Source organism: Daphnia magna, linkage group LG7 (assembly GCF_020631705.1).
Source record: "Daphnia magna isolate NIES linkage group LG7, ASM2063170v1.1, whole genome shotgun sequence".
Lineage (NCBI taxonomy): Eukaryota > Metazoa > Arthropoda > Branchiopoda > Diplostraca > Daphniidae > Daphnia > Daphnia magna.
Window position 1 is genome coordinate 6293677 of NC_059188.1, and position 24154 is coordinate 6317830.

General features: G+C 40.4%; 3 protein-coding genes across 5 annotated transcripts; 2 read left to right on the forward strand and 1 right to left on the reverse strand.

The window, feature by feature from the left end:
* The first annotated feature begins 4717 nt into the window (after positions 1-4717).
* On the forward strand, positions 4718-20045 carry LOC116928928 (sodium/potassium/calcium exchanger Nckx30C). Of its 2 annotated transcripts, none has more exons than XM_045176638.1 (10): positions 4718-4875; positions 5057-5404; positions 7505-8409; positions 12178-12259; positions 12616-12729; positions 13146-13255; positions 13780-14119; positions 15823-15938; positions 16287-16423; positions 18282-20045. In XM_045176638.1, the coding sequence occupies exons 1-10, from the start codon at positions 4869-4871 to the stop codon at positions 18520-18522; spliced, it is 2400 nt and encodes a 799-aa protein (XP_045032573.1). In that variant the 5' UTR covers positions 4718-4868; the 3' UTR covers positions 18523-20045. The 2 variants fall into 2 exon arrangements, with proteins under 2 accessions (XP_045032573.1, XP_045032574.1); XM_045176639.1 differs by having other exon boundaries at positions 4723-4883.
* A 751-nt stretch (positions 20046-20796) lies between these two features.
* On the forward strand, positions 20797-23077 carry LOC123466259 (inactive selenide, water dikinase-like protein). 2 transcript variants are annotated; one of them, XM_045176640.1, is made up of 8 exons: positions 20797-20954; positions 21053-21368; positions 21485-21589; positions 21646-21794; positions 21851-21963; positions 22021-22211; positions 22284-22496; positions 22560-23077. In XM_045176640.1, exons 2-8 carry the CDS (start codon positions 21074-21076, stop codon positions 22742-22744), a joined length of 1251 nt encoding a protein of 416 aa, XP_045032575.1. In that variant the 5' UTR covers positions 20797-20954; positions 21053-21073; the 3' UTR covers positions 22745-23077. The 2 variants fall into 2 exon arrangements, with proteins under 2 accessions (XP_045032575.1, XP_045032576.1); XM_045176641.1 differs by having other exon boundaries at positions 20803-20954; positions 21056-21368.
* On the reverse strand, positions 23075-24012 carry LOC123474435 (glutathione peroxidase 7-like). The gene is made up of 4 exons (XM_045176642.1): positions 23812-24012; positions 23489-23753; positions 23317-23428; positions 23075-23246 (listed from the first exon to the last, which is right to left on the reverse strand). Exons 1-4 carry the CDS (start codon positions 23947-23949, stop codon positions 23135-23137), a joined length of 627 nt encoding a protein of 208 aa, XP_045032577.1. The 5' UTR covers positions 23950-24012; the 3' UTR covers positions 23075-23134.
* Positions 24013-24154: the final 142 nt, after the last annotated feature.

Below are 24154 nucleotides of genomic sequence, written 5' to 3' on the forward strand. Positions count from 1 at the left end.
TTCCGACGGACGAAACTCACAGCCCTCGTCCGAAAGACAGCCCTTTGGCCGAAGCAGCCTAAACTGAAAAGAATGACGTGAAGGTTGAATTCATTGAGGCGGAGCCTGCAGAGTTCATCCCGCCAGAATATTGGTCCAGTTCCCGCAGGGTTATCGGGAAGGTTACCAATAGCGATCAGCCCCGACCCTAATCAGGGTGCATTTTGCCAATCGGGTTTCGAAATTCGGGGCTCAGGGTGGGGCTCAGGGTGAAAATTTTTGAACCACGATCTCAATCGGGGTTGTATCGTGGTGCCTAATCGGGGATGCAACCCCGATTACAATCAATTGATCGACGTAAAAACATAATCGATCGAGTCGAAATCGATTATCCGACCCGACCCAAATTCGTAGTTTGAACTCAGGCACCATTTTTACAAATGGCGTCGGGGCAAGCGGGTTACCCTCGATTTTTTCCCCGCCCTGCCCTGGCTAATGAAATGGCACCCCGATTCAGCCCCGATTGCCTTTTCCCATGGCGGGGTGGGGTGATAAACCCGATCATGGCAAATCGGGGCCGATCGCTAGTTACCGATCGATAGCCGGCAAGGAACATCATCATCAACTGGTGCCCTCTATTCCAAGATCGGACGCTCAAACAAGATCAGACAACGGTGTAGTTTTTCCCATGTAAATAAGGGGCGGTTCAGCCATTGAAATACACTCACTTTTCTTCACCGAACCCTCGCGTTGCGTCGTTTTTTCTCTAACCTCCTCATTTCTCAGAGTCAAGGTCCAGATCCCTGCCGCCGCCACTCTCTCTAGCCTTCCCAACCATCAACCCTTTGCCGTGCCAAGCCCGCAACCTGAGACGATTCCCGCCGCAGCCCAGGATTCAGTTCATCACCGCCACGAGTAATACTCGAGCGGCCGCAACCTCTGCTATGCCCGATAAGGCTAAACAGATATCCCGGCATTGTCTAAGCCCGATACGGTGAAGACGAATACCGAAGACATCAAGTCGTACCCCGATCAAGGCGAAGGCTGTTGTTTCTAAACGTGCTACGGCACTACTCGTAAAACTGATCTGCGTAAGATCAAACCAGTCTGGCAGGCTCACCCCCGTAAGTCCCGACTGTCAATCTGCGCCAGCAGTTAACTGGCCCTTCGGAATATAATTCCTGAAACCCCTAGACTTACAAGTAAAATTTTTGCAACAGAAAACAGAGTCACCTTCCATTGCTATTTACGGTCATTATCGGGTCGGGTATAGTTTGGGTGTAGTCGGGTAGTATATAGAAATACTAAATTCTATTCATCGGTATGTAATTTATAATAATATCATCATATGGAATTCTTCATAACAAAATTCATCAAACATTGGGACTTTTCAACCCTAGGTGTCGCCTAGAAATGATCGGGCAGAATGATCAGCAAAAATTAGATCGGATCGCCGATCAAGATTGAAAAGTTTATTGGAACAGCAAGTCTGCCTTAGACCATGAATAGCGCCTGAGGATGACCTTGGCCATTTAATAATAATTCTTATTTCAATAGTTGCATAAGAGTTTTTTTAAATGGAGTTATATTAAGTTATTAACACTGTTTCAATAAAACTTGTTAGATATCGTCGTGTTGAGATTGTTCGAAGATAGCCGTTCGTTTTCTTGGCTACTAAATCCGCCTTCGTATAAGTGTATCGAACCTGAAGGGTACTATTTTTATTGCCATGCGTTCTCCACCAATAAATTTATAGTTTTAGCCGTTCTTTTACGGTTTTTTACGCAATTAAATTATATTCATTCGCATCATATACCAGGATTTAACTGTAATTGATGACAGATATGAAGTATTCATGAAATGAAGTCAATCTGTAAAAATTAAAATGGGCGCCTTTCTAACAACTGCTAATTGAGTAGAGGTGGCACTAACATGCAATATGGGCTACCACTAGGGATCGAACCCGACCCTAATCGGGGTGTATTTTGCCAATGGGGTTTTCAAATTCGGGGCTCGGGGCTGGGCGTTTGGGGTTCCGATCTCAATCGGGGTTGCCTAATCGGGGATGCAACCCCGATTACAATCAATCGATCGACGTAAAAATATAATCGATCAAACCGAAATCGATTATTATGATGAAAATCGGGGAGTTCGCCTCGGTTGCCCCGATAAAACTCCGACCCAAATTCATAATTTGAATTCACGGGCAAGTGGGTTAACCTAGATTTTTGCCCCGCCCCGGCTGACAAAGTGGCATCCCGATTCAGCCCCGATTGCCCTTTTCCGGGGTGAGGAGGGGCGATTTACCTGAATTTGGCTAATCGGGGCTCTTATTTTTCAATCGGGTTTCGCATTTCAGGTATCGGGGCGGGGCGTTCGGGGCTCGGGGAGAAAATGTTTGTGCCCCAAACCCAATCGGGGTTAAATCGGGGTACAAAAATCGGTATGCAACCCCGATTGAAATCAATCGATTTATGTAAAAACACAATCTTTCGAGTGAAAATCGATTATTATGTTGAAAATCAGGGAGTTTGCCCCGATTGCCCCGATCACAAACCCGACCCAACTTTCAAGTTTGAACTCAGAAGACAACAACACTGGTACTAGTAGGCCAATCACGCCTCTTTTTAAATATTGCGCCTTACTCCGCCATTTTTGCAAATGGCGTCGGGCAATCGGGGGAACCTCGATTTTTGCCCCACCCCATCCCGGCTGACGAAGTGACACCCCGATTTATCCCCGAAGGTCATTTTTGGGGGCGGGGTGGGGCAGTTAACCCGATTCGAGCTAATCGGGGCCGATTGCTAGTTACCGCCCAAAGTAGTCTGTTTGAGGTATTTGAACGTTTTGCTATAGTTATACGCTATATCCCTCAAAAACAGAAAATAAGTAGAGAAAATTAAGACGAATTTAATAGAAACACAATCAATGACATCCAAGCACATTAAGCAACTAATCTACCAAGAACAGCAATTTCCTCCTTCGCCCTCTGTTGAGTGATGGATGCGAATTTGGATCCCGAACCAAGAAAAACGAAGTTGTATAGAATCCCTTCGGGAAACTATATCATCTCATCTAGACAGAATGCCTATCGGGAAACTTTTGCATAAAAGCTCCTGCATATCATAGTAGACCTAGGCTATGTCACAAAAAAAATCTTCTGATTTCAGGTAACACGGTGGGAAAAAAATCTATCGCGTCAATGCTACGCTGGACAAAAGAACACATTTGCGTTTAGATGTGGAAGGAGCGGAGATAAGCAATAAAACGGATAGTTAAAAGTTAAAAAACTAGTTGCCATTACACGCCTTACATTCGAGGCTATGTTAAAATGTAATTACAACGATTACAATTCAAACGTCGTCGTAAGACGAAAGAGGCACGAGGAAAAACAAAACTGAAGCAGTGGTGCATCCGAGTAAACTTTGGTTTCTTCCTCATCGGTTCAAAACAATTCGAATATTGGTAAAAATGCACCAGAAAAAAAAAAAAATAAAATACTCTATGTACCCACTAAATCATTGTTTTGTTTCCGTGGAATCGATTCGACTGGGAATGGCTAACTTAATGTTTTCAACGTCAGTTGAACACATGGGTCAACACGATTGTTGCGAGTGGCTTTTAAGCGTCACCTTAGTTTCTGCACATATAACAAGGCTTTATCCCTTGTGCCGTAATCCACGATCCCGATTGAAGTTTAGAATCAAGCATCTAGAGATCTGCGTTTGAAATAGTTAGCAGTTTTCACGCAGGCTATACGTGCATGCGTGACCTGCATACCCAACGTTCTGCTTGCTAGATATTCTCTATTGATTTTTCCCACTACCCCAGGGCTGTATCTGGTTTTAGCATAGAAACAGAAAGTATCAACCTTTTTCGATCCCGATGCAGAAATCGTTTTAAACAGTGCGGCCATATTGAACACTTCCATCACTTTCCACAACGGCAACAAATAACAGAATGTAAAAGAAAAAAAAATATAATAAATAAATAAAATAAAAAATAACCAAAGGCAAATTCTGTGTATGGGGCGATAGGAGGCCTCAGCAAATGGAAGAATATATTAATCAATAAATGTTTCTTTTTGGTTTCCTTGCCGTGTTTTCTGCCCTCATTACGTTTTTCAATTGAATGAGGACGTCAAATTCAAGGAAACAATGATAGTCGCTGGTACATTTGCGTTGTGCGCTCAGTTGGTCCGCTAAATACTCTGAATTTTGGGAGGCAAACTGGACTCGTCCTACAGTTTCCAAAGAGAACAATATTCTCTGTAGCTTCTGAATTCCATTTCAGTGGCGTGGGGGGAGGGGAGCTTTCCACAGGCTCCACTTGACTGTATCATTTCAAGCAAGTCAAACGAAAGTTGACGTGCATTTCTAGAAACACGACAATCGTCGACATTGGATTAAAGGGACAGCGAAGAAGAGACAACACACTACCGAAAGAGAAGAAGAACGGACAAGACGATGCGAGTGCGTCGACGTGGCCAACCGAACGATTCATCTGACAAGGGTGGAGCCAGAGGACGCAAAAAAAAAATAATAAAATAATAAATAAATATATAAAAAAAAAAGGATAGGAAATTACGGAGCCATGCGCGGAGTTTCGTGCGTACTATAGCAACGCATCAAAGATGGCACACAAAAAAAAAGAAAAAAATATATAACGAATAAAGCGTCGTTGGATTGGTAGGGGAAGGCAATGCACGTTGTTGAACGACGGTGCACGACACTGGGCATGCACCAAGCAGCAGCCATCAGAAATGGCTGACGGCCTTACATTGACCCATTCACCAGCATAGTCAAGTCGGGTTACTTGATTGCGACGGACGCGTCAGTGATCAGTCCAGTCGACAAGGGCTCGCAAGTTTCACCTACACATCAAAGACAATGTGCAGTAAGAAGGTTGTTCTTTGCCAACTACAACTGTATAGGTCTAAGTGATTGGCAAAGATGTTATTCGTTCTCCCGGGACAGTTTTAGGGGGAAAACCAAATTTTTTTGTTTTTTTTTTTTGTTTTGTGTTTGATTTTGTTTTTGTTTTTTTTTTTTCTTTTCTTTTTTGCTGTTCGTTGCAGGCCAATTTACAGCCATGGGTCGATTGGTTCGATCGCGGTTAAAAACCGGCATTAATATGCGCCGCGACTCGTACTTTCTGGTCGTTAGCTGCACTTCGCTTTTACTTTACGCCATTTGTTTGTACACGTTTCTCCATTTGAACGGGTATATCGGTGCAAAAAGTTTGGTACCGGGAGCTGCACCGCCAACCGGGATCGGAGCACGACACAAGGAACAGGGCGATGTTCAAAAGAGCTCGCTTTTCTCAGCTCCATACGTCAAAAGCCAGGCAGAATTCGACGACGGCAAGATCCACGAATTTCAGCACAACGTCGGACATCCAGTCGACTGGGATATGCGAGTCAAAGGTAATAAATAGCCACGTCCAATTTCTTGCAGACAAAAATGATAACCTAGTCCGACTGCGCTATTTCTCCCCTCCACTCTCCAAAATACACTAGGTATTTCACACCTGCTTCTTAGAGCCGAAATTTCATTGCTATAGCCTACTATGTTATTGATGCAGCTTTTTAATGCACTGGTTGTAAGGCTGTGAAGCTTCTGCCTTGTACTGCGTCATCGTTGTTGGTTGTGTAACAAAGGACTCGAGACACGAATTTCTCCTATAGTCTATAGCCTACACCATTTCCTTCTACAATATGTCTCCCGACTGCTGTCCAGTGCAGGAATCTGAAAAGCTTTTCGTGCGTTTGCGTCGAATTGTTTTGCACAGCTCTGAACAAATTCGGTTAGCCAATACTTGGAGCTTCAAGATCTGTAACCCCATTCAAACATTTAAAAGTCCTTTCTTCAAAAAATCCGAGTCTCCATTGCCACGTGCCTTTTGAAACTCAGTAAGTCATATCCTGAAAAAGCGCCAGTTCAACAACTTGCACCTCTTACCAAACCCTTGAACTTTCGTACCAATGCTCACGTACCATAGGAATTCAAATGGCTATTGAATAGACGAGCCAAAAGAAAAATGGCCCTGCCGTATCCAATGGGAAAGACCGTAGTACCGTGCAGGCTATAGACCGCGCCAAGTATTCTAGAGACAGGCCGTTTCAATGGCTATTGATGCGTGTATAGAGCTAGCCCTAATACGTGGTGAATGACGAGCGCTGGCCGCTATACACAAACGATAAAGTATGCTGCAGTTAAGACACTGTTTAGCCATGGCATTGTGTATAGACCTACACTACGGCAATACACGCATGCCATTGCGAACGTGTTTTGCTTTGGCTTTTGGCTCCATCTGTTCTGCCAACGTTTGTGGTGTACGTATAGTACGTGCGTTGGGAAAAAAAAGGACTGAAAGTGGATCGATGAACCGGCCCGGTCTCAACGGATCTCTGACAAACGAATGGCAGCAAGTAAATCGATAGATTTTAGGGGAGGGTCCCCTCCCCCTAAAATGGGTGGTAGGTTTCTCACGTTGAAATCTGCTGACCAGGAAGCGCTTCTTCGACGGATTTAATGGCTATTACTAGCCTACATTTATTTTTTATTTATTTTTTATTCCCTTACCTGTAATCTGTTTTTGTAAGCCGTTATCGTCACCGCTTGTGTCGCAGGGCGGGGAAACGAATTTAGTTAATAGTGGGAAAAAAATCTGTTTCCGTCAAAGGAAAAAATGCTAATCATTGGAGAGTGAAAAAGAACTTAGGAAAAAAAAATAATAATAATACTGGTACTTAAATAATGCCAATAACTTCGGTATATAGGCTACAAAAGGGAAAAGTTTGGAATGGCAAAAGTCAGGCCATAACTAGTGGTCTCGTTTTTTTTTTTTTTTATTTGTAAAGGGAAAGGAAAGCCATTTTTCACGCATGAAAGTAATAGGTCACACACGAGATTTAGGATTCAATTTCATTTTATACATTTTTTTATTATTATGATTATTGACTTTTTTTTTCGTTTATTTTTCTTTTTCTTATTATTTTACTTTCCTTTCTTTGGTGTATTTAAATAATTCAATATTTGATTTTCTTAGCGTTGTATCAACACTTGTCGTGTATAAACAACGTCAAACGATATCTCCCAAGAGGCGAAAGTTCTGATTCAATAAATAGGCCTTACCATCAACTTACAATCGCAAAATGTCTTTTCCAAAAACTTGAAAGAGTCAGAGGACTTTGCCAACTCGAAAATCTATAGGACATCCTTTCCAAAAAGACATCTTGAATCCCCCCTGTACTTTATAGCACCGGGAAAGATCACCCCCCCACCCCCCTCTCCCCCAGAAATAGCTTTAAACAAAAAAACACACAAAAAAAAACAAAACAAAAAAACTGAGGATTCCAGTAAATCCAATATAACGGGAGTCGGTATAAAGCCTTGGAAGAAAATGTCTATATAGCGTACAATGGCGACTTGTATCGCCATCAAGGCGACCTATAGATATAATAGTAGCTATATATACTGAACAATAATACATAATCGATTGTTGTCATTGGTGTGCCCAACAGATTTGGGTGTTCACGACATTGGCGAATACATAAGAACACAGCGCGAGAAACGAGAACACATTCAGATGCTGTTACAGCAGCCTGGAATGCAGACGGCAGCAACGAAACGAGGTCCACCACGGAACGCGGAGCATCGTAGGTCCGTTGCTGGACGAAACGTGAACGAAAAGGCGCTGTTAGGAGAAAGAGAGGCTGGAGGAGAGTCTTCTTGGCGACGGATAAGCCGTTCAGTTAGCCACTCGAACTCCAGTGCAAATCAGAGTACGGAAGTCAAGAAAGCAGGCAACGTGAACGACAGCGAAGAGGTCAAACCTCAGCCTTTGTTTCCTAAAGATCTTTTCACGCAAGAGGAACGTCAACGCGGCGCTGTCATATTCCACGTGATGGGCGTTGTCTACATGTTTGTAGCGCTGGCCGTCGTCTGCGATGAATTTTTCGTGCCCTCGCTTGACGTTATCATCGAAAAACTGAATATCCCCGACGATGTGGCCGGCGCCACTTTCATGGCGGCTGGTGGCAGCGCACCGGAGCTCTTCACCAGCGTCATCGGTGTCTTCGTCTCGTTTGACGATGTTGGCATCGGCACCATCGTCGGCTCGGCAGTCTTCAACATTCTGTTTGTCATCGGTATGTGCGCGTTGTTCAGCAAGACGATCTTGACGCTGACGTGGTGGCCACTCTTCCGCGATTGCACCTTCTACAGCATCAGCCTCATTGCGCTCGTCCTCTTCTTCATGGACAACATCATCGTATGGTGGGAGGCGGCTCTCCTGCTTTTACTTTACGCTGCCTACGTCTCGTTTATGCGATGGAACGAGGATGTCGAACGAGTCGTCAAGCGCTTCCTCTACCGTAATACTATGCCTCGCATCTCCAGCACCGATCAGCTCGTTACAGCCAACAATGTAAGCACTCAGTTTCTTCATTCTTTGTTTTCATACGTTTTCTTCCATTTTTTTTCTTTTTTTGTTTTTTTTTTTAGCTAACGTTTACGTGCGTAACGGGTGCCTATTTTATTTGATATTTTTAAAATTTAAGCATCTAAATTTTCTTTCGATCGGTATCCATATCATATATTAGGTTTAAGAGCTTGAAGTTGAAGACCAATAGTTTAGAGTGAATGCAAAACAAATAAGAAATAATGCCGTTGGACATGTTCAACTGTTATGTATAGACCTGCGAGTTAGCTGGCACTCTCTGTACAATTCTTTTGGAGTAGTATGTATATTCCTACATATATGTGTAGTGAATTTGTAGCTTACAATAGATGCCCTTCGTCGTGCACGCTCCATCACTTTGGGGCTGTCGGCGCGCGCCGCATTCAAGCCGGTTAAGAAGCCAGAAATCGATAGCCTTTGTTGCTCGACTTGTGAACAGTTTCCAGTTGTATTTCACATGAGCAAGCTATAGGGGCATTCAATGGTGAATGTATGAAGCTTTCTGCAAAGCCAGCCGGAAAGGACTGAACGAACGACAGCAGAAAGTCCCTACCCACCCAGCCCCCGCGTCCGTACGCGAGAGTTATGTTGTTGGCTCTGTGCTAATACTTTAGGCAAATTCGTCACAGTCTCTTTTTCCTTCTTCTTTTGTATATAGTTATGATAATATTAGTGTATGCTGCTAGTAGCAAAGTAATAGCATCGCCAGTTCTAAAACAAACTTTCATCGCGCACCCTTTTTTTTTTCTTCCGAGAAGCTGTTCAAGGATTAGCCGAACTATGGCATTTCTTTACTTCAATCAAGAACTTGTAATCATAATCACACTCGTAATATGTTCTAGTTGGCTTTACTAAAAACAAGGGTGTGTAGAAGGAATGCAGTTGGGCAATATATATACAGAATATATAGCACGTGCTAGCAGCCAATTGCTATATTCATAAAGAATATAGAAAACTATCGATTAAACAAAAGGCCATTACTTTTAGTGGGTGTGTATATATTATATACTGTACATATAGGCTGGCCTGTACAAACTCCTGGTTTCCGGCAGTGTAGATATATATACGTGCAGCACTGGCTCTCAACACAACAAATAATGAAGTGCTACAACATAGTCGAATGGGCTCTCGCTTTAGGTTTTCACTTCCAACCTACGCTCACGTTCCATTTTCCCTCTCTTTCTTTTCTTTTATTTTCTTTTCTTTTTTTTTGTTTCCATTTCGATTGACTTTGTCCACGACAAGTTACATTTGGTTTGTTTTGTTTTTTAAGTCTCGGTGGGTTCTTTTCCCCCCCTGGAGATCGAATCGGTTAATCGCAGCAGAAAACCGAAAACCTTTATTCGAATAATAAAAAGAAAAATCTATAAAAAGTTCCGAATTTTTAGTTGATCTCCGCACTCTCCGCCACTGAACGCCAATGTCTTCTTAACTTGAAAAGTCTATGATGAATTCTACCGCGGAAATGTTTTTCAACGGAGCATCCGACTTCCGCTCATCGTCCCATTCCCATTCCAGACCTTTCATCGATCGCTTCGATAAACAGACTGTATAAAGACGACGAAGACGTTCTCTCGTTAAGGGCTGACGGCCAGCATATAATGAAGACATATCAAACGTAATTTGCTGGCCAGCAGTATTTTAGTCGACCGTGAAGAATGTCCCGAAATTTGTTTATCTACTGTATTATTATGGTTCATATGGGAGCGGGGCTTTTGATTAGTGACTGGCTTGCATAGTTCTTTTTTCTTTTCTTTTCTTTTCTTGTTTTTTGTTTTGTTTTTCTTTCTTTCCTTTCTCCTTTTGTGGCAAGCAAGTCGGATGAGAATGTATATAGCCGAGATCCGGCGTGTTTTTATGCGACTTGCACGATATCGTAATCTGATCAGATGACGTGACCACACTTGGCGAGGCGAGAAGCATGCTAAAGGGCCATCAGTTCGTGCCAGCAGCTCGTCCAGTCCTAGCGTAGAGCAGTTGCAGCCGAGCGAACACGCCATTATTTCATCGTACCTAGCACAAGCCGACTCGCTTCCTCTTCCCTCCTTAGCCGCACACGACGCTTCGTCCCTTCCGAGACACCAATCGATCTACGGATTCTACGCCTTTCATGTTTTTTTGGTTTTTTTGGGGTTTTTTTTTTTTTGGTTTTGTTTTTTTCTCAGCGTGTTTGGGGTACCAAGCTCTCTTAAGCTTACGCTGTATAGTAAGACATTTTCTATCTAAACCAGGAACGAATGATTAGTTTTGAACTTTCTTTTCAGTCCGTATATATAATAGCCTATATACGATGTAGACTACAGCTTGTACAACGAAAGGGGAATTTGTTATGCAAAACTTTACCGATTGACTCTAACTGCAGTATAATAATAATAATAATAATGTTGCCTACAAACTCTAGCAGTATATATGGAAACAACTTCAATTTTTCCAAAAGAAACCTTATGAATATATAGTCCTCTGCTTTACATAATATGGGACGGGCTATTCGTTAGATGTTAAGACATTTTCGCAAACAATTTGAGGAACTGAAAATTCGTAAAGCTGAACGTGCATGTATGTCTGTTCAAATTACATTTCAAGATTGGTGGTGTGCGCATCGTTCTTCTCAGCACATTACGCAGCACATCTGCGGGCAGTTTAGCAGGGACATTGAAGACACTCTTCACCGACGATCTACCATTGTCACATTCAACGTGAAGTTCATAGACAAAGTAAAACCACAGACCCCTGGAGATATTGAAATAAGTGGCCGATCGAGATTTCGCGTGAAGCTCCCATCATCAAAATCGATGACGCTAGAACTATATTATATGGTCACCAGCAAAGACATTCGAACAACCTACATCAACCTATGCAAGAGCAGAAAGCCTATATGGCTCAAATTAATGCGCATGCGTTAATAGTTCCTCGTGTTTATAAGGGCTTCGGGCCTCGACCGCGTCATCCATCGCCTCGTTAAAATAGTATACTGTATATAAATATATATTTCTTTTTTCTAAGCCGATTCTGCAGCTATTGCATTAGTATATATGGTCAACAAAAAGCAATCGTTTTCTAGATAACTTTATTTATTCATTTTTTTTTTTTTTTTATGGGAGGGGGGAAGAAAAACCTTGAACAGTAGCTGCTGTGTATGTTTTGGAAAAATTCGATAATGGCAACTCCTCAACCGTATAACTTTTGCGCCCATCGTTCTTGACGTGGTTGACGCCCTCTTTATGGGACGCGATCACGCATCATTTGTAATGCGTGGCTTTAACTGAAAAAAGTAGAAAAAAAACAAGAAAAGAAAAGAAAATGCCTTGTGAGGGCGTTACATATTTTCGACCAAATAGCTTTCTTTTCATCGACTACGTATATATAGCTATAATAAAAGAATAAAAACAAGGCAGCCATCTTGAGACATGTACACCCCAATATTTTGACATTCATTTGCCTCAAACGAAAGGCACATCAATTTTGCTTTGAAAAGATATTTCTGAAACATGTTTGTTGCGATAACTTCATCAATAACTGGAATCTGTTTCCAGGATTTTGATTTTCTTCAAAGAGCAACACACAGAGAGCACAGCTGCAAATCTGTAATGGAACTAATCTATTACAAACATGTGCCGATCTGTGTTTGCTTAATGCTTATGGACAATGTTTATAGTCTATCTAGCCCAGTATAGCTCTGTTCGATCGATACTTCTGTTTCATTTGGGATTTTCTCCTTTTTTTTTTGGTACAAAGGCAAACAATCGAGGTCCTCCTAGTCAAGCGTCAGTAAGCAGCGGAGGCGGCGGATCTTCGGGAACCGCTGGAAACGTTGCCGGTAAGTATAGAAAGCTTTGACCGTATTGTACAGAACGAAATGTTTTCCATATTCTCTTTGGAATTCTGTTTGCCTGCTAAAGAAGGAACGCTGTAAATGGGAATTCCTTTTTGGCATTTTGGCTATCAATTTCACGAATGATACCTTCAATCTAATTGGTAGCTATACTGTATATAATATACCTCCCCCGCACAGCTTTTATATACCGATTTCAGAAGCCTCACTATTCACTAGGCAAATTGCATTATTACATAAGATTAGCGTAGATAAGCTGTGTTTACGATCAAGAACTATGATTTATACGATGTGTCGGAAGTTCATATAGAAATAAAAACAATTTCTATCAAACGATGAAGGTGGAACCGCCAATGACAGAGGCCGTGCTGCAAGTGCCGGCATCCGAGGTTCCAAGTTCCGCCACGGACTGCTCACGTTGATGATTCACAGCATTGATCCGATGCATGACGGAGGTAAGATTGAAATTATTATTTTTTTTTTCAAGCTTTGTTTATTCCCAACGGAACCATAATAAAATATAGTCGTGAGTGCTGATGGATGTTCCAGATAAGCCTCATGCTAAAGATTAAGAACCTATTTAACAATTGTTGTAACCTAACACATCAATGCACGGCAAATACGAATATTTCTAGTTTCAATTTCAATGATTTAAATGATTTAAATGAAAAATTAATCTAGATAGGGTAGACCTACATTGTTGCATAACACGGGCTGAGAGATATAGTGCGTACACGTTACATTATACAAAGCACTGACTCAAGATGGCGCATTGTATGACGGTTTTATTTCATTGGCAACTGAAAGCATTGAAATTGACAACCAAATTGTAATAATTGTTTGCTTTATTAACAAAGACTGTAAACTTTAGGTCATGTTGACGACAAAGCCAACAAACTGCATGCCATCGCCTCTTTGCGAGTATTGCTGGACGCTACGAAGGAGCAGACCGTAGTCAATGGGCGAGATGCAAACGAAGAGGTAAACAGTATATATGTAATTATGTTTATCAAGCTGATGTCGCCATCCCAGATGTTATGGCCTATATTTCATTCACACCAGGGATAAGAACTTAAAACTCTAACCCCCCGCCCCCAGAAAATTAAAACTCTACATGACAAGCTGTTTCCAGCTTCAAGAATGGGCCTAAGTGTTTTTGGAGTGAACATCTAATCATTTCAATTTGATATTCTGTACTTTTCAAACAGTTTTCAAATACGTTTGAAGACCGTTTTTTTTCCCCTGCAGCTGAAACTTTTCTTTGAGAACAACTTTGCGTAATCAAACCAAAACTTGAGTAAAAAAAAATAAAATAAAACTTGACAAACAAATTTCCTTTTATCCTATACGCATAAACCCCCGATCGCAACTCTTATCACTGGCTGTGAATGAAAGGCTTTTCCGCATGTATACGAGAATCCGGCTCATATTATTCATGCAAGTAGGTATAGACTATAGGCTACACATTAAGAATTAATCGCGTTTCGGCTCCGTTCGTAACGCAGCTTTCTTGCAACGCGCGATCCGAGATGACACCCGTCGAATCGTTCATTGTCAGCGAAGCAACGGCAGCGTCCGCCTCCGTCTCCGCGGCTACAGCCATTCTCACTAAAACGGACGCCGGTGTTTCGGCTGTCGTCGATTGCACGTCAATGTCTAATCGGCAAGACGCTAACGGTGCTGTCGGCGGTGCCGACGGTGCTGGTGGCAATGGCGATGAAGAGGCAACAAAACCTCTCGATCTGTCCTGGCCAGAAGGAACTCGCAAACAGCTAACATATTTATTCCTGGCACCCATTTTGTGGCCGTTATGGTTGACCTTACCCGACACTCGAACGCCACAAGGTGAGTCCTCAACCTTCGACAAATCCCCGTTCCACAAAATGGTTTTGTTTTGTTTTTTGTTTTGTTTTTTAATCAAGAAAAACAAAAACAAAAACTTTTATAAATTTCCGCAAACGCTAATTGGGGTGAAAACGACCTGCAAGTCACGTTCCATATTTGATTGGATTTTGTTGAAATTTTGTGCATAGACTTTTTTGATATCTTTGTTTCAATACGGGCTGGTATTTATAAACAATATAACTAAGAATGACTGGGTATAGGCTAGACCTATATAAAAGAACACGCACATGTGATCAATAGGAAGTTTCATCAATGGCGAATTCTTCTTTACATCAATAATTCTAAGCCCCTTGTACTCATTCTGTACTTTTTCAAAGTTCTATTCATCAGGGGGATATATACTGTATACTGTACTGTAGCCTACGTAGTTGTGCATGATAGACCACATCAGATAGAAACGTGATAAAACAGGGACTCGACATCTGTTATTCTTCGTGGAAAAATGTCGATCACGCGCGCGCGTATGGGTCGTTGATTTGAACTTACTCCGTAAAAGTCGGCTGATTACAATGCATTGCGGCGAGATTATATATACAACTAGGATGATTAGCATAGTAATTTGACGAGGCTACACCAATAATTGGCTGCTGAATTAATCACACGCTTCATGACGCCCAAAACCCCCTGATGTGTCGCCACCCGGACTGTCTTCCTCATCTTCTTTCCTTCATGACATATAGCGGATAACCGATTATGTAACCAATGCACGGCCAATCAGGCTGACTATGATTTTTTTTTTTATTATTATTATTTTTTTTTTTTCCGCTCCTTCTATGTCATCTTTTGTGTGTGTGTGTGTGTGTGTGTGTGTGTGTGTGTTGGCTGACATAAGGACCGATGTTCCATTACTAGTTTTATACCACAAGTCTGATACCATGCGATAGTCTCGCTTAACAAGGTCTACATCCTTTTTTGGCGGGGATATCTCGTTAAGAAAACAGTCCTCTTCGAGGAAAGGCACGGGATGAATCGAAAGCCATATAATAACGAAAATAATTTAAAAAATGACTTAAAGTTTTCTTTTAGCTAACTATTGTGAGATTATTATTTATTTTTTTTTTTTACGGATATTTGCCTGATGAAAGAAGTCTTTAATCGCTCTTAATATAATTTTTCATCGTGTTATAGGCCTACACGTAAGTTGCGCTTTTCCTTTGAAAACTATATATGTAATATAGCCTATATACACAAGATTTATTTCAGTTTATAGTCCTATATGTTTCGTCGTCGTTTAATTGAACCAGGAAGGATACAAGAACTTTGGCCCCCGAAACCGTTGGTATAGATGGTCTCCAACTTGAAATCGATTGTGCCGGGAAGTTGAAGCGCAATCGTGTATAGGCTACTGTCACGCCCTACAAAATAGGGAATGAAAAGCAATGAAGTTACGGGGACTGCTGATGTTCCTTTGATCGTTGCGCTAATGTACCTATACTCTAAACGTGCTGCTATTTGGCATGGGGATATGTCAGTTGTCTCACGTACAGCGATAATGCACGCATAATTGATGCATACAATTTCCATGCTGTTTTTACGTTGCATTAGTCTACATGCTGGCGTGGAACTTGTTCTGTAGACTAATATATGGGAAATTGTATACGATCAGCTTACAATATGCTAATGGTTGATTATTATTTTTTCAGGAAAGCGCTTCTTTGTCATCACCTTCGTCGGCAGCATTCTTTGGATTGCTGCCTATTCATATCTCATGGTATGGTGGGCTAACTTGACTGGAGAGACCGCTTACATCCCTCCCGAGGTAAATAAATGCAGACAATTCATTGAATCGACTGCAAACCGTTTAACTTCTTGTGTGTGTATAATTAATATGCTATTCGTAATTTGTACCGTATAGGCCTACCACCTACCACCACACATGTTACTACACACTTTAGAAAAAAAAAAATCGTACACAAATGAAATCTCCCATTTTCAGGCTGAACTTAAATTAATTATTAATTTTGAACTATGAAGGGATGTGTATAATTTGTAACACTTGCGCATCATTTTCTTTTATTTATTTGTTTATTTTGAGGCTATCTTCTATATATACATACAGCAGACCATGTATGTAAATTTTTTGTGGCGATGCTTGTTTTATTTATAGGTTATGGGCTTGACCTTTCTGGCTGCTGGTACCTCGATCCCTGATTTAATAACGTCGGTGATTGTAGCGCGAAAGGGCCTGGGAGATATGGCTGTTTCTTCGTCGGTTGGATCGAACATTTTCGACATTTGTGTTGGGTAAGATTTTAGAACATTTAGCCTACTATATATGCCTTCCTGAGTGTCTTTAAGTTTAAACCACATAAAAAAATCCGATTTTCATAAGAACGTGAACAGTTTCTGACGACCCCAAAATTTCTGCGAATCCTTTGGAAAAATTCCATATGAAAGATGTAGGCCTATAGGCCAACGAAAGCCAGGAGCGTCAAATGTATGCCAGCAAACTCCCCAAGTTCCGCACAGTTAGCCTAATCGACCAGTTGTCATATTTTATACAGCGAGACTTAACAAAAAAAAATAAAATAAACAAATAAAAAATAAATAAGTGGTATAGATATAGAATACTATATAAAGAATGTTATAACGTGTATATAGACTCAGATGTTTAGACCAAGTACTGCTGGTATTTTGTTCACTGGCCTTTCTTGTACAGAAAATTATAGACTAGCCTACCACTATATAGTTGGGATATATATATGATTATTGCAGCAACATCAACAATGTTTACATCCTGCGGTAAAATGAGATGTGATTCCAAACTGCTGATTTTAAAAAATGTAGGCTATTCTGCGTGCTGTATAAAAGCGCTGTTTGTTGGAGATGCCTAAGCTATTTTTTTTCTTTCAGCAAAGCGTGCAATTTAAGTAACATTGCACAATAGTGCACTCTAAATTGTTTAACGCGGAATTAACCTGATTTCAGATTTTGCGATTTAATTAAGTTAGACTATAGGCTTTATTATGCACGTGCCCCAGCAGCATTGACGATGAATAAGAATTAATTCGGCTGCATAAAGAATCTGTCTTCTATAAACAATATTCCATCAGGCCTATATCCATGTTTCGAGATGTTACTAGGCCTATACAGTAAAAGTCATTTTTGAAACCAGAAATCCAACACGAAGCCAAAAATTCGGTAACTTTTAGAAAAAATAGCTATAGTTAATGGCGGAATGTCTAGTATAGATCTAATAGATATAATCCACTATAAGGCAGCTTAGATATGCAAAACAGCTCAATTTGTTGGCTAGGCTACTGGGATTCGAACTTGAAATGTGCGAAATTTGCTGTCGTCTTATCTTGCGTGCAATGCTAATGGGAAAATGCCAAATGGGAAAGTGAACGGAACAATGTTATGAGAATATATTTTTATTTTTCGTTTGAAGCGTAGCATGCAAACGCAGTCCAAAAGAAAGGGGAAAATGTAAAACGTTGGTGCAGTGTCTTGATAGAATTCATCAATTGCATCTATTTGAATAGTGAGCAGCGTTTTCTGGATGACTGTGTCCGTGCTGATATTTTTAAACGAAAAACTACAAACAAATTGTCTTCGAAGTTCTGAAAATTCATATTAGACCTAGAAACGTCTACCTAAAATACGGCGGAGTTATAACAATCAAATGCAAAAAGTTTATTCAAAAAACAAAATTGCATCGATGAGGGCCGACCCGATCCTCAGTCCCGTATAGCTTTATGTCTTTTTTATTTTGTCAAAAGGGCGTCAATTCTAAACGGTTTGTCTTAGTATTTTCTCTCCACATCGATGTGTAAACACCGCAGCAAAACATTTGAAAATCAACTTTTCTTCAATAACTCTTATGGCGTCGGCTTTCAATTCAGATTTCAAATAAGTCTGTGTATAACCAGCACGTCGAAGCAAATTATCAAGCTTTCAAAAATATACCAATATAGTTTCAACTACTATAGGCTACTATATATTTAATATTTAATTATTAGACTATATGGCCGTGATGGTAATCTTAATTTCTTTTGCTTTGTGTGTTTATTGTCTCTTTTCATGTCTGGGACGGAAAAAAAAAACCAAAAACAAAAAACAAAACAAAATAAAACGGGGACACGTACTGCAAACAAAACAGTCTACCGCTTCCATGGTTACTGTATTGCATCATAATCGGCAGCCCGGTACAAGTGAGCAGCTCGGGAATGGCCTGCTCCGTCCTTGTTCTTTTCGGTATGCTATGCTTTGTCGTTCTCAGCATTGCGTGCTTCCGATGGAAAATGAACAAGGCCCTTGGAATCACCATGTTCTTATTCTATTTCATCTTCGTCGCCGTTTCCCTTGGATTCGAGTACGGTACCTTAAGTTGTCCGGTTTAGGTTGTTCTGCCAACGGCCTTCTAAATGAAAAGGAAAAATCCCCCATCAGCATTTATTTCAAATTTTTTAAAAGATACAACGATTCCCATAGCTGAAGCCCCTGTTGAGACTTGAATTGAATTTCGATCTACCTTTCCCATTAAAAAAAAAAATATTAGTTGGTTATGATTGATTTTTTTGTGTTCATTTCCCACCGAAATAGTAAAGATGTAACGCAAATCATTTTGATCGCATTCTTCGTCCACCCGCCACTTGGATTTAGTTCAATTCCGCATTTGTAAGTCTTCATTTTTACGCAGTCCCGGTTGCTTGATTTTACGGCTTCTTTTGTGAAATATTACGAATGATTTGACGTAGACTATAATATGATTTTCATTTTCTTTTCAAAGTGTGCGTTTAAGGTCAATGATCATTTATAGGTCTGGGATATGAATCAAGATCGCAGAGGGCTGATTCGAGTAATGACTTCTTCGTTTAAATATTGGAGTTTATTCTAACTCAAGATCATTTAGTCGACACATCGGTGAATTATGATAATCATTTCCGTTTATATGACAACGATTGTTATTAAAAAAAAAAAAAAAAAAAAAAAACAGAAAAGAAAAAAGGGAACTCGATATGTTATAGTGCTATACAACAAGGGAGGCCATAGACAAGTCATCGCCGCCAATATCAAAAATTACATTACAACAGCATTCACAGCTATTAGCATTTCGATTATCGTCACAATTTATAGAGAACTTTTGATAATCTGTGTTTATTGAGTTTGTTTGATTCACTATATAGCCTTTCTATGGTATTTTAGAAACTTGTTTAACATATACATTTTTTTATACGATTACTCTTGAAAGCAGTTTTTTAAGGACCCGTATCAAAACAAATTAAACCGTAATTTGTTTAACTTTTTATATATTTTGGATTCCATGCGCAATCTCGAATTTGAGAAGCACATATTTATGCTAGATCGAAATAAGACTTTAAAAAAAAAAAAGCTTATTTAAAAGAATGACACCCTCAGATGTTTTTCTTCGTCTTGGTGGCCAGAAATATCTGATCTTCGCGCATATAGTAATTAAATCCTTCCTCGTGTAGATGCCACTTCCAAAAGATAGGAAACACCTGGAGGGGAAGATCGAAAGCAATAACACTATTATTATTTATGTATTTATGTTATCGCGCACAATTGGTGATCTCTTTTTTTCTCATCCCTCAGTTCCCGGTAAATGGTTCGTAGTGATTAGTTTGCGTGCGAAGATCTCCTTGCGTTCATTCGCTGCAGCCTGTATTTAAAACAATTCCTCCAGATATTGGTGGCGTATTTCTAGCAACTGGGAATGGAAAGTAGACGTGTGATTTTTTTCTCCTATTCTTAATATTCTAGACAAATTTGTAAAGCCCTTCCTTTCTCGATTTTTTAACTCGATATGTTGTTATTGTACGTAAAGCTGAAAGTGGAAATGGTTAAAAAAACAACGGAAGTCATTCTGGGGTCAAAAGCAATACACATGGAAAGTCAATAGACATATGATTGTGAAGTCCTATTTCATTTAACCACAACACTGTCATGTTACATTTTCAATGACTTCAATACAAACACACATAGTCTACTTAACATTTTAGTTTTCTTTGACGAATTTTTTATGAGCTATTTCATTTCAAGATTGGGCACGGCCCCGGGTTACCCGAGACCACCCGGCTTACTACCGGAAGGTACTGGCGCGACACACATATAATGTGTTTTCAAATCTTTTTTTTTGTTAATTTTTTCAATTGTCGCGCCAAGGTTTCAACATCACTCGACCTTCGTAAATAAACGGTGGGATAGATCAACGTATGTAGGAATGCCAGACGCAGTGGTAGTTTCTTTTACATAAACTTCATCGAGTCCATAATTCGCTCAGTGTCTGTCCGATATGATCAGTTAGAGTTGGGTACAATCACTGCAGCATGGTGATGGTTATTGTTAAGACCGTAGAAGCATCCCCGATAAGGAGACCCTGACTGTTATTTTCCGTACAGGTAGGCCTACGCCTCTTCCCACTTTGCAGGAATTCCTACTTTCTGGACCGCTGCTGTACAAAATGGTTTCACACTAACCATGAACTAACCGAAAGAGAGCAGCACTAAAAATGTGTTCATGCAGCCTTGTTTTCACATCAAATGAAGCATCTCAGTCGTCTCTGTTTTTATCGGGTTCATGAAATGGCCGCAGGAGCGTTTTTCTCTTGCTATTGAGGCGCTGCCGGGCGCTGCGCACGCTTGGCTCGGTCCTCCCCCTTTTCCATCGAAAACTGATGCGGCTTGTCCTTTGCCTCGAACAACGCATGCTATAGCACGCTACCACCCCAACGCCATTTCATTGCTTGCCGTTTTGCCTGTTTGAACGTTTGAATTTTCGAAGATAGCAAGAGATCCTCCAGCCCCGTTGTCAGGTACTAAGATCTTTGTATTTTTATTTTGTTTGGTATTGCAGGAAGAGCTCGGACATCATGTATACATTTTTTATGTGTATATTTTACGTGATAACTAGTAGGTTAGCCGTCTGACTATCATGGAATCATCGAGCGTGACACAGGAAGCCTTAGCTGCAGTTCAAGCCGTTCAGTTGGAATTGACGGGAGAAAATGCAACAAGCCTGTCATTGAGGAGACCGTTTGATCCTGTTGCTCATGATCTGGATGCATCCTTCCGATTGACCCGATATGCAGACTTAAAAGGATGAGGGTGTAAGTGTTCCCAAGATGTTCTTGGGAAACTACTATTGTCTGCAGGGCTTCAGGATGATGATGCTAACATCCAAGATCATGAGCAAAGCCAATATCTTCATTTTCCCTACACAAGAATCGGTATTTGGTCACTTCAGTTTGCTATGGATTTTTACCATTGTGAACTTGCCATGATATTATTTTCATGTACATTTTTTGTTATTTGTGTTCATGTATTTGATAAATATTTTTTGGAGGTGTTGGTATGGATGCTTCTGTTACACCACTTCGCCACGGAGGCCTTTCTCTTGTCCAAACAACCGATTTTTTCTACCCCTTAGTTGATGACCCTTATATGCAAGGTTAGTGTTGCATTGATCAGTGTTTTCAAATATTCTAGCTTTTGTTTCAATTGTAGGGAAGATAGCTGCTGCCAATGTATTGAGTGATTTATATGCCATGGGTGTGACAGAGTGTGATAACATGCTTATGTTGGTTGGAATTTCAACCAAGATGACGGAAAAGGAGCGAGATATTGTAATGCCACTCATAATGCGTGGTTTTAAGGTCACTACAGTAACCAGGTGGCAAAATTCCATATTTTAACATTTCTTCTGTTATAGGACTGTGCCTTGGAGGCTGGTACAAATGTAACAGGTGGCCAAACAGTTATGAACCCATGGTGTACCATTGGAGGAGTAGCATCTTCTGTGTGCCAAACTTCAGAACTTATAATGTTAGTCACTCTCCTTGTAATGCCTACTAGTATTTATAGGAAACTTTTGTTATTCAGGCCAGACAATGCTGTTGTAGGAGATGTGCTGGTTCTAACAAAGCCATTGGGCACGCAAGTAGCTGTCAATGCGCACCAGTGGTTAGATTTGCAAGATCGTTGGAACAGGATTAAATTGGTTGTGTCGGAAGATGACGTACGCAAAGCTTACCTCCGTTCGATTGATTCCATGGCAAGATTGAATAGAACTGGTATTGAAGTATATAAATTTCTACGTTTTAAGGAAATTCTTTAAATCGTTTTATTGCCGATTATCATTCTAGCTGCTCGTTTGATGCACAAATATAACGCTCATGCGGCTACGGATGTGACTGGATTTGGACTTTTAGGTCATGCACAGAACCTTGCTGCCCACCAAAAGAATGAAGTTTCGTTTGTTATACATAATTTACCCGTAATAGCAAAAATGGCTGCTGTTGCCAAGGCATGTGGTAATATGTTCCAGCTGCTTCAAGGTCTTTCTGCCGAAACCTCAGGTAACTCCCCCTACCTTAAAGATGCATCACCGCATTGAAATATAATTCGTCATTTTTTATTAGGTGGTATGCTCATTTGTCTTCCTCGTGAACAAGCTGCAGCATATTGCAAAGACATTGAAAAAACAGAAGGATACCAAGCCTGGATTATTGGCATCGTTGAAAAGGGGAATCGCACTGCACGAATTATAGACAAACCGCGAGTCATCGAAGTTCCAGCAAAAGAAAAAGAAGGTGAACTTTGGTAAAGTACGAAGATACCATCGCATCATTTGTCTTTTTTTTTCTTCTCAATATGCAAAAGTTTTATGTCATATATATGTCCTGGGGGGGCGGGCACTTGTTTATAGAGCCCAAAAAGACAATAAGAGTTGTGTACGTCCAATGAACCGAAACAAAGAAACTGTTAACTCAGTCTTGTTATCGATGAAGTATACACGACACACTCCATCTTAGTAGTTTTAATTGGTTTCCCTTGCCTCAACGTTATTCCTTCTTCATCAACGTGTTTTTCTTTCTAAAACGGCAAATTTACTGTCGTTTTGAATAATAACAAGAAAATACAGTTTCACAAATCATCATTTGAATGTGTACATATATTGCCCCAATATCGTTAACCAAATGAACTGACAATTACATTACAGTTCATCTTTAGAGACAACATCGGCCTGTGACAACGGCACATCGGAAGACTCGCCTTGATCTGTTGGAACAGATGCTTCAGGAATAGAATCAAGAGCTGCCTTACAACTGAATGTCAGAATAAGGATAAGAATCATTTTAAAAAATCAAGTCATCTTGGAAAATATGAGGAGTCTACCTATCAAAAATTTCTTCAACGGTTGTTTTAGTACTCCATGCCTTCAACACTCTTCCATTATGATCGACCAAATATTTATAAAAGTTCCAATCAGGGTGAACAGATGACTGATCTATAAAATAAAATTCATTTGGTGAGCATTGTGATAATTTTCAGTCTAAGTGTCACTCACTTATGAGATTCTTGAAAGCAGGATGAGCATTTTCTCCAATGACATCGATTTTGGAGAACATCGGAAACTCAACAGCATAGTTAGTTTTTGCAAAATTTAAAATTACTTCATCTTCGTGAGGTTCTTGTTCTCCAAACTGATTACAAGGAAATGCAAGGACATTGAATTTTTGGTTGTAGCTAAGAATGTCTTGGAGTCGTTTCAATGCTCTGTAGCTGGAATCGGTGTATCCACACAGACTAGCAACATTGACTACCAAAGAAACCTGTGATAAACAGTTTATAAGCACAATGATCTGTTTTAACCAGTAAAATTCCTATTACCTTTCCTCGATATTCCTCCAATGACACTTCTTCGCCTTCTATATCCTGAACGGTAAACGTGTAAAAATCTGGAAGATCATCACTTTTAGAGATTGCAAGAGTGGCAAAAAAAAAAATTAGCACGTGACAGCAAATCATTTTGGTAAGTAACTTTTTGGGTGACGTGTACAGCGTCTGACAGTCACGTAGTCGCACGCTAGTTTGAATGGTATGTCGGAATATTGCCTCGAGCGCCAAAAGTTGAGTTCCTTGCCTCCTTCGGCCACCGGCTAGAAGTTTCTTTTTTAACTTTGCGGTACATGGCACATTCATCTTGGAAGTAGAAAATGCCGTGAAAGAATAC